This window comes from Phodopus roborovskii, unplaced genomic scaffold (genome assembly GCF_943737965.1).
Source record: "Phodopus roborovskii unplaced genomic scaffold, PHOROB, whole genome shotgun sequence".
Classification (NCBI taxonomy): Eukaryota; Metazoa; Chordata; class Mammalia; order Rodentia; family Cricetidae; genus Phodopus; species Phodopus roborovskii.
In genome coordinates this window covers 28,983,410-28,993,042 of record NW_026126470.1, presented here as the reverse complement: position 1 = coordinate 28,993,042, position 9,633 = coordinate 28,983,410, and the positions used below count along the sequence as shown (strand labels likewise).

Below are 9,633 nucleotides of genomic sequence, written 5' to 3'. Positions count from 1 at the left end.
CAGTTTGCTGGCAGCCAGTGGACCAGTCTTTCCTTGCTGCCCTGGCCTGGAAAGACCCAGAAAAACTTTAAGTGCTGCCTCCTTGAGCCCCGAAGCCTTTCTGGGGTCTCTGCCTGCCCTCTGGAGCTTTTGAACTCTGCCCCCTGGTACCTCCCTGCAATCTGGACCCTTGTGATGATGGCTTGGAGTGGGACTATTGCAAGGCCACCCTGAAAACCTCCTCCCCTTCTGACCTGTCCTTTGGAGACCACCCCCCCCCCAAAGGTGAATTGACACTCGGGGCATGTGAAGCATCCTTGTGGGCTCGTGGACACCTAAAGCTAAAAGCATCTGGGAGTTTCTGGAGTGAAATTACTACGGGATTAATCTGCACGGACACTTGAGTTGCCCGGTCTTTGTGGAGTGAAGTCATCCTCCAGAAGCCAACTGCAGCCACAGTGCTTACATCCCAGGAGCTCTCCGCAGAGGAGCAAGTGCAGAGACAGGGTGACCGGGCTGGAGCCTCAACTCTCAACTCAGCCTGGAATTTGTTTAGAAGCACCAACAGCACAAAGACATAATGAGGATTATATTAACAAGGGATTTGAATAATGAGGATTATATTAACAAGGGATTTGAATTGAGAGGCAGCGTGAAGCTTGAGTTGTGTTTGGATATTAATAAGCTTCATAAAAGATGCACAGCCATTGTTTTTTCTGGTATGAGCCAAGTGTGGGCATTTGCTGCTGACTTCTCAGCGTGGCTGGGGGAAAGAAATCCCTAGGCTTCTAATTCCTGCATTGGTTAAGACAGGATTAAGTAGAAAGGGAGCCTGGTCCTATAGGAAGGAAGGCCTGTGCCATTGAAGGTAATAGTCTGGGGCTTGGTGTGAGCAAAATCAGCTGGATAAAAATGCAGTGAGGGCTTCCTCTGGGTTCAGACCCAGGGCAGTCCCCTCTGTGCTTGGGGCTTGGGATCCAGGGCTGGCATTTGGGACCTGTGAGTTCAGGGCACAGCTTCTCATCGGGCAATTGACCAGGGGAAGGAAAAGAGCCAGGTTGGAAAAGGAGAGCCGCGCCTCACCTGGGAACTACAGGCAGAATAAAGTTTACCTGTCAGCAGGTAAAACAGAGACTGGCAAAGGCAAACAGGTAGATCGCAAGATACAGGGCTGCATAGTACTCCCCTCGGAGAGGAGGCAGGTTCTGGGGCAATCTCTAGGAGCTCTCGGTGGGCTCAAAGAGTGATTTACCTAGAGGTATGAATCGGCCCCTTCGTGCGAGGCTATCGGCGCTCTTTAAGGGCAAGAACGATAAACGAACCGCTGTACAGCAGCCTCAGCTCTGCGCAGTAAGGACATTCTCCTTTCTTGGCTCTCTTTGAAAGGGACTTCCTGATGTGAGCAGGGTGGCGGGCACGGGTGTGCCCAACAGGCCACGGTTTTCTGTTTACTGAAAGAGATCCACGCTAAGTCTGTCCACAGAGGGGGAACAAAGTCACATCGTTTGGGTTTTTATTAAAGTGGTGTTTTCATCCCACAATTAAAATGTTGTGTTCCTTTTTTCCAAATGCCAGTAAGTTGCTAGCCCCCTTCAGGGCCAGCCACTCACAGAAATGGTTCCTTGATTTGTTTCTCATTGTTTTTATTTTCCCCTCCTTTTCAGTCTTAGTTGCTCTCTTTACCAAGAACCCAGCTCTCCAACCTGATGCCCAGCAATTTAAGCGATGGGAGCCGCATCCGGCCTCAGCAGAGAGTTGGTGCCAATGTTAAATTACTATTGAATAAACAGCAAGGCAATCTTTATCTAAATAATCAGTTGTTCCCCAAACCACAAATAACAACAGGGTCTGATCTCCACTAAATCAGTAAAGAGCCGAGACATCAAGAAGAGACTGAGGCAGGAGATTTGGTTTATTTGTCTGTATGTGTGCATTTCTTTTACAATCTTCTTCTTCTTTTTTAAACACAGCCTGGGGGAGGGCAGGTGGAGGGCAGGAAGGGCATAGCTCAGAAAGTTTAAAAAAAAAATTTGACATCACTTAGGTCACGTGATTGGCAAGAGCCAATGGTGACGGGCTGTGGGAAGGGGAACAGTTAAATTTGTAATTTGGGTTGTGTGAAAACTTCTTTGGGCCTCATAAACAACCACAGAACCACAAGTCGGGTAGGCTGGCAGTGTCAGAAGTCTAAACCCAGCACAGTGGTCAGTAGGCAGGACGAGTCACACTGAATGCAAACCGCAGGCTCTCTCAGAGCGGTGAGCAGCTCAGCCACAGCCTAGGCTAGGCGGTGCTTTTTTTTTTAAATCTTTAAGAATTTGAATATTTGTCTCTGTAAACGTACTTTTCCCCCACCCTGCAAAGGGCCCATGGAGTCCCAGGGGTGCTAAGGTTGGGGGAGAAAGAGACTTAGGGAGCCATGGTGGGAGGTCAAAGTAATGACCTTTCTTGGTTTTTGCTCTTAAGGTAAAAGGAATCTTTGAATCCCCCCACCTTCAGAAGAGGTACGTTTTCCAAAGGAAACGATGGCTTCAGACAGCATTTTTGAGTCATTTCCTTCATACCCACAGTGCTTCATGAGAGGTGAGTACGCTGATCTTTTCAGATCTGGTTTTGTTCAGCTTTGCACAGACTGAAATGGCAGCCATCGGACCCTCCAGTGCCTGCCTGGGGGTCTCTGCCTGCTTGGGGGGTGGGCGAGAATTCAAAGGGAGGCCTGTGATTATGAGGCCGCTGGATCACTTACTTGCTGGACGCCGTGGTACTGCGGAGATGTTTCAATAAATGCTTGGTTGAGCTGTCAGAGTGTTTAGCAGCCCAGTGAAAGTTGTGTCAAGTGCTTTGGACTGCTCTTGTTTACAGCCCTGGAGATTAAAGGCTGGCACGCAGGATACTCTTCGGGTTTTAGATGGCTGTCCCTCTCCCTGAATGACTCCGTTGCAGTTATTTTGAAGTCAGCAAGCTGTCTGGCCCTGTCCTTAACTTCAGCTTGCCCGGGGCTTAGCAGACTCAGTACTTAGGCTGACCAGGAGGAGAGGTGCCAGTAGTATGGGCTGGATGAGGCAGCTCACGGGTATACCTTGGATCCACCTGGAGATTTCAGGGCCAAGGTGGCGACTCGAAGAGAGCAGGATCTGGGCAGACTCGTTCTTGGAAAAGGGGCTGTACTGTGGTTTTTCTTTTAGCCTCAATTGAAAAAAAAAAAAAAAAAAAAAAAAGAGGCAGCCTGCATTGCTCAAGACAGAAAAGCCAGCTAATTGTGGCATACACAGCCTCTCTAAAAGAACTATGAAGCCATTTCCTAAGTCCACGCATTCTCACAGCTAAAATTACTAGATTGCAGACTTTTGGGTAGGCACCACACGGGTCCCCAAACCCTGCCGGCGTTTTTTATAGTCAACCTCTTGAAACTGACAGAGCTGTGTTGACTGGTGCGTGGTCATGTGTGATTTGTGACTGTTTCATGAAATGGTGACTGAGCTTAAGCAAGTAAAAACAGAGGCATGGAAATATCAGGAAGGCAGGGCCGTGCATGCACCAAGACATGCTCTTTGACCTGTGCCTGCAGTTTGTGGTCTGAGGATTTGGCAGAGCTGATACAGAGTCGAATGGGATGGGGGGGGATCATCTTTTGATTCTGACTACAAATTATTATGCATACCCAACCCAGTATCTGTGAATCAGTATTTATTCATACAGACAAGTGAGCAACGGGGATGGAGAGGGCTTGCCAGCCACTTTGTCACCACAAACGCTTGAGGATGCCATCGTGCTTCTAAGCAGAAATGTAAAAAAACCCAGGGAAGGTGGGCACACACACACACACACACACACACACACACACACACACGTGCACACATGTGCATGTACATGCTCGTGTGCTTGCTGGTGTACTTGCAGGTTTTGGGAGTTAGCATCGGAATTGAAGGATAAGGAGAAGAGAGCAAGCCATTAACCGAATCCAAGCTTTAAATTAAAGGGCTTTCCCTTGCTGGCAGTGGAGGGAACTGGGTGGATCATGGGTTTGGGTGTGAGTCACAAATCATACAGTGTCCTGCAGTGGGGTAGGCAGACAGTGGAAAGCCACCAACTGCTCACTCGCCGGCTGCGTTTCCTCTGGGCTGCCGACAAGCAAAGGAAGTAATATTTGTAGAAAAATTCCTGGCTTACTCTACTCCCAATACACGCTCCAAATGTTTATTGTTTCCTATTTGGTGAACTCAGGAAGACAGAAGCAGGAAACTTCGAACATCCCACTGGGGAGTAGGTTGCTTTGCTCTGTGTGGTGCTGGCCTTCTGGGATGTGTTTGTGGGCCCACCAGCAAAGACAGTTAGGGATGTGGTAACCAGGAAAGCAGCAGCAGAGCCTGGGTCCTGCAGCATGCCGCCCCAGCCTGGGAGCAAGAGGCTGCCTACTCTCAAGCAGGCTACCTGGACAGACCTTGCTCCTGTCAAAAGTCAGGACGAGCTGGGGAGATGTGCGCATGCTTACCGTGCAAGCTTGAAGACCCGTGTTCGAATCCTTAGGACCTTCATAAAAGCCAGGTGCAGTGATGTGTTCATCTGTAGCCTTAGCATTCCTATGGGGAGGAGACAGGAGCTGCAGACAGAGAGAGGCTGCCCAGAGGCTAGCCTGGAGTACAACAGGGTGTCAGCAACACAGGGCCCCTGCCTCAGACACGATGGAAGGGGAGGGCCAGCTTCCAAGGTGATCCCCTGACTTCTACATGAACACTGTGGCACATATGGGTCCATATTCCCCACAGGGATGCACACATGTGCACATAGCATGCACATATCACACACACAGCGATTTCTTTAAATAAAAAAAAAAAAAACAAGCATGGTTCATCTGAAAAAGCCTCACTTCCCCCTCTGAGCAAACCGGAACAGATGGAGAGAGAAAGAATTTCCGAATAACACAGGAATTGAGTGCTGGGGCCTCAGTGAACTTTTGGCAACTTCCTGGTTAATGTTATTTCGTCCGAATGACCCGTCGGCACAAGGGTTTAATGGCCCACACTGGCTGTTCACGATACATTCCATTGACAAAACATTGCTTTTTGTTGTTGTTGTTGCATTTGGGACTGGTGCAGGAACCCGCCCTCCTCTCCAGCACCTAGATCTCCTGGCCCCTGATGCCATTCACAGGGTTCCCCCGTGGCTGCTCCCTGACCGTAATTTATGGCTCCCCAGCAGCTACTGTGGACTACTCACAGCATCTTGTTTTCCTCCTGGGATGGTACGTTATCAGCCTCTGCAATCCTCACAGGAGGAAACCCACAACTCATTTTCCGCCCGATACCAGCATGGAAACAGGGAGCGCAGGGATGAGGAACCGAGCAAGCCATTGTTCCCTTTCTCGTGAGAGTTGGGCCAGCGTCTCAGACACTGGCACGCAAGGAGAGTGTGGTCTACCACAGAGAACTCCCCTCCTCTTCCATCACCCCACACCAGGTCCTCACTTAGTCTGCCTACGCAAAGAGATAAGTCCCCTGAGACTCCCAGCATGGTTGACAACATGAAACTCTTGTGGAACCCGTTTGGTCCCCTCGGAAGGTGCAGTGTGCGGCCGAGGGGGGAAACGCTACCAAATTGCCACAGTTTTTTCTCCTTCCTTTCTTCTCTTCTCTCTCTCTCTCTCTCTCTCTCTCTCTCTCTCTCTCTCTCTCTCTCTCTCTCTCTCTCTCTTTTCAAATGCCTCAGGTAGCCTTGTTCTTAGAAGTGGCTTAGTGGTCTAGGCAAAGCTTGAGTGCCGAGATACCTGGGTTCCTAGAACCACGGGTTTAAAAAAAAAAAATCTCAGCAGTGTGGTTCTGTGTGAGTGGCTCTGGCAGACTTGTTCAACGGGAATCAAAGAACTGTGTGTAGCGCATGTGTTGTTTTCCCATAAATACAAGTTTGCCACCATTTAGAGGCTTGAAGTCGTCCCTGTCCACCACTGAAGACTTAAGTGACAGAAAGTCACAGGCAAACTTGCCTTTGTCCACCATGCAAAACCTGTGAGTGAGTCATCAGGGCCACTGCAACAAAGTATCACAGACCTGGGGACTTGAAAAGCAATAATGTGTTTCCTCACGCTCTAGAGGCCAGAAGTGTGAGGCCAAAGTATCAGCGGCTTTGGTTTCTTGTGAGGTCTGCCTAGTGGCCTGTCTGTTACTTCTCCTGGTTCTCTGTCTCTCTGTCTCTCTCTGTCTGTCTCTCCCTCTCTCTCCTCTCTTTCTCTCTGCACTATTTAGCACAGGCTGATGTAGCCCTCACCATGTAAGCCAGGATAACCTTAAATCAAAACAGTCTTCCTGCCCCAGCCTCCAGAGTCTCAGAATTACAGGCACAATCTACCAGCTCTATCGTCCTCTTAGGAATCCATCAGTCACAGCAATGGGCTCTCCGATGCTCCTATCTAGTGCCTTCTAGACTACTCTGTATGCAATACACTCTCATTCAGAGAAAGTGGGAGTTAAAACTTGAGTGAATGGATTGGGGGTGGGGGTGGTACACGGTGTCTTGGCAGATCTGCCCCCCGGTCCATAAGGAGACCGGCACAAGGCACATGGCCAGATGCTCCCTGGACCATGCCTTCCCTGTGAGTTCCATATCTGAGGCATTATGAAACTCATTTTTAAGAGGTGTTAAAAATGATCTGAATTCCCCTCATAGCCTTTGCCACCTTTCTTTCTGTGTACTGAGAAACAGTTGACAATGGTCTAATGGCAGCTTCAGAAGAGCCTGTAGTGGCCCCCAAAGAAGCCACCACCTCCGCACCTGCTCCTGCTCTCCCCAAGGACCCCTTGCCAGCCCCAGGCAAGTGAGCAAGGGCAGGAAGCGTTTACAGCAGCTCACACATTAAATACAGCAGGGAGTGGGGCCGAACTGGAGAGGTGGCTCTCTGGGTTAAGCACTTGCTACACAAGCCCAAGAGGAAGAGTTTGAAACCCCGAGAACCTTCTTAAAGAAGCCAGATGCTCACATCTGCCGTCTCTGTGCTCCTCTGAGACATGGGAGGTGAGACGGGACAGACGCCCACAGTACACACTCATACACAGAAACACCACGCTCACGCACACACACACACACACACACACACACACACACAAAACCACACACACACAGGCACGCACAGAGATCCAAGGAGATAAATAAGTCAGCAAGCAATGGCCAGCTGGAGGATCCTGAGAAAGGGCAGCCAGCCCTGGAATCAAAGGCAAAGACTTATCAGAGCAGCTAGAATCAAGGTGGCTCTTCTGTGTTGTGGGAACAGGCTTACAAGATGGGTTCGGGAAGGACATGCTCTTTTGCTGTGAGGCAGCAAGGCTGGCTGGTGCTGGGACAGAGAGAAGCCAGGTGCAGGCCTGCAGAAGGAGACAGGGAGGTTAAGGACCTTGTGGGGCTGGCTGGGAGGTTTGCAGGCGACACCACCAGGTCATTTTTCTCCTTTCCTCTCTTTGGTGGCAGCCTAAGCCCAAGGGCTCCCTGGAGCTACACTGCCCTTTGTTTTCCTTTCGTTCCTAGTTGGTTAAGGTGTTGTTGTATTCAGAAGGTGGTTTGATTGGTCGGATTTTATCTGTTTGAGACAGGGTCTCTCTGAGTCACTTAGGCCAGTCTAGAATTCACTGTGCAGAACTCACAGAGATCTGTCTTCCTCTGCCTCCCAGAGCTGGGGTTAACCTATGTGCTGGTTGACCTGGAAAAAGCTAAGGGGAAGAGTCGGAGAGAGTATGATTGAAAGAGATTTTATTTACTTCTCAGAGAAGTAATACAAATATTAAAAACAATAAGGCAGGCACCAACATGCCTGGCTAAGCTTCAGTCTTTTTACCTTGAAGTGCCTATCATTACAGTACCCAGGGCCTGTGGGAGACCTTGGCCTCTCTACAGCATGTAAGTGCTATTAACAGTGGCAAGCCAGCAAAGATTCGGTTACCCAAGGCCAGTGAGCTGGTCAACCCTGACCACCCTTGGAAGAAAAGAGCTCACAGTACTATGAGGGGACACCAGGAGGGCTCCTTGGAGGAGGAGGCAGAGTTTTTGGAAGCAGGGAAAGTACAGAGCAGAAGGGAGGGTCGTCCAGACAGAGGACCCAAAGTCGAGCTGCAGAACACCCCATACACACCCCAGAGACACCTCATACACACCCCAGAGTCACCCCATACAACCCCAAGGTCACCCCATACAACCCCAAAGTCACCCCATACACACCCCAGAGACACCACATACATACCCCATACACACCCCAGAGATACCCCATACACACCCCAGAGACACACCATACACACCCCAGAGACACCCCATACACACCCCAGAGACACCCCATACACACCCCAGAGACACCCCATACACACACCATACACACCCCAGAGGCACACCATACACACCCCAGAGACACCCCATACACACCCCAGAGACACCCCATACACACCCCAGAGACACACCATACACACCCCAGAGACACACCATACACACCCCAGAGACACCCCATACACACCCCAGAGACACCCCATACAACCCCAAAGTCACCCCATACACACCCCAGAGACACCACATACATACCCCATACACACCCCAGAGATACCCCATACACACCCCAGAGACACCCCTTACACACTCCAGAGACACCCCATACACACCCCAGACACACACCATACACACCCCAGAGACACACCATACACACCCCAGAGACACCCCATACACACCCCAGAGACACACCATACATACCCCAGAGACACCCCATACACACCCCAGAGACACCCCATACACACCCCAGAGACACCCCATACAACCCCAAAGTCACCCCGTACACACACCATACACACCCCAGAGACAACCCACACACACCCCATACACACCCCGTACACACCCCATACACACCCCGTACACACCCCGTACACACCCGAGAGACACCCAGCGGGCTGACAGCTAATCAGCTCCTCTGGTGGCCCTCAGCACCCATACTTCCTCTCCTTGTCGTTGACCTCAAGGGAAGGCACGGAGCTCTACCTGTACAGTGTCTAGGATGGAGGCTAAACCTCAGGTCAGGACACTCTGCTCTCAGCTGGGGAGCAGGGGCACTTCCCTGAGAAGCCTGGTGCAGCCTTAGGGTGTAGAGGGCTCCTCCAAGGACAGCCATTTTGCCTGTTGAGCCAGATACCACTTCTCTGAAGACCAGCGGCTCCCCCTTCTTTCAGACATTAACAAGTCCTTTGTCAAAGCTCAGAGACAAAGGCCCTTTGGGTTTTTGTCTGGATGGGCCCAACCAGGGAGGCCCACACAGGAAACTCACGCAATTCTCAGGTAACTTCCCGATGACCTAGATGAGTCAATAATGTCGCTGTGTCTACTTTGAGTTCTGCAAAAAAGAAAAGGGGTTAGTAACGTTCGAGCAGAGCTTGCTCCCCAATGACCAGGTTCCTGTGTGAAGTCTTCGACCCCCTTAGAATCTGTAAAACACGCTACAGCTCAGCAACACCAGGAGGTTTTTGTTGTTGTTGTTGTTTTAATGTTTTGCTTTGGTATGAGAAGTCTTGCACCATTTCATACATGGAAGATATGTTCGGATGTATCTGTGCTTTCTGTCCCTCCGTGTTCTAGAGAAATCTACCTAAGCTGCTCGAGTATACACACATACCTACCCCACATCTTCCCCACAACTCCTGT

At 50.3% G+C, this 9,633-nt stretch overlaps 1 protein-coding gene across 2 annotated transcripts in view; it reads left to right on the top strand.

Annotated features, from left to right (window-relative positions):
- The first annotated feature begins 2,106 nt into the window (after window positions 1–2,106).
- Runx1 (RUNX family transcription factor 1) overlaps window positions 2,107–9,633 on the top strand; it is a 215,808-nt gene continuing 208,281 nt past the window's right edge. The window contains exons 1-2 of one of the 2 annotated variants that reach the window (XM_051191912.1): window positions 2,107–2,237; window positions 2,446–2,562. In XM_051191912.1, coding sequence (XP_051047869.1) covers window positions 2,505–2,562 — 58 coding nt within the window. In that variant the 5' untranslated portion in view covers window positions 2,107–2,237; window positions 2,446–2,504. The remainder of the gene's footprint in view (window positions 2,238–2,445; window positions 2,563–9,633) is intronic. The other variant, XM_051191911.1, reaches the window with a different exon arrangement.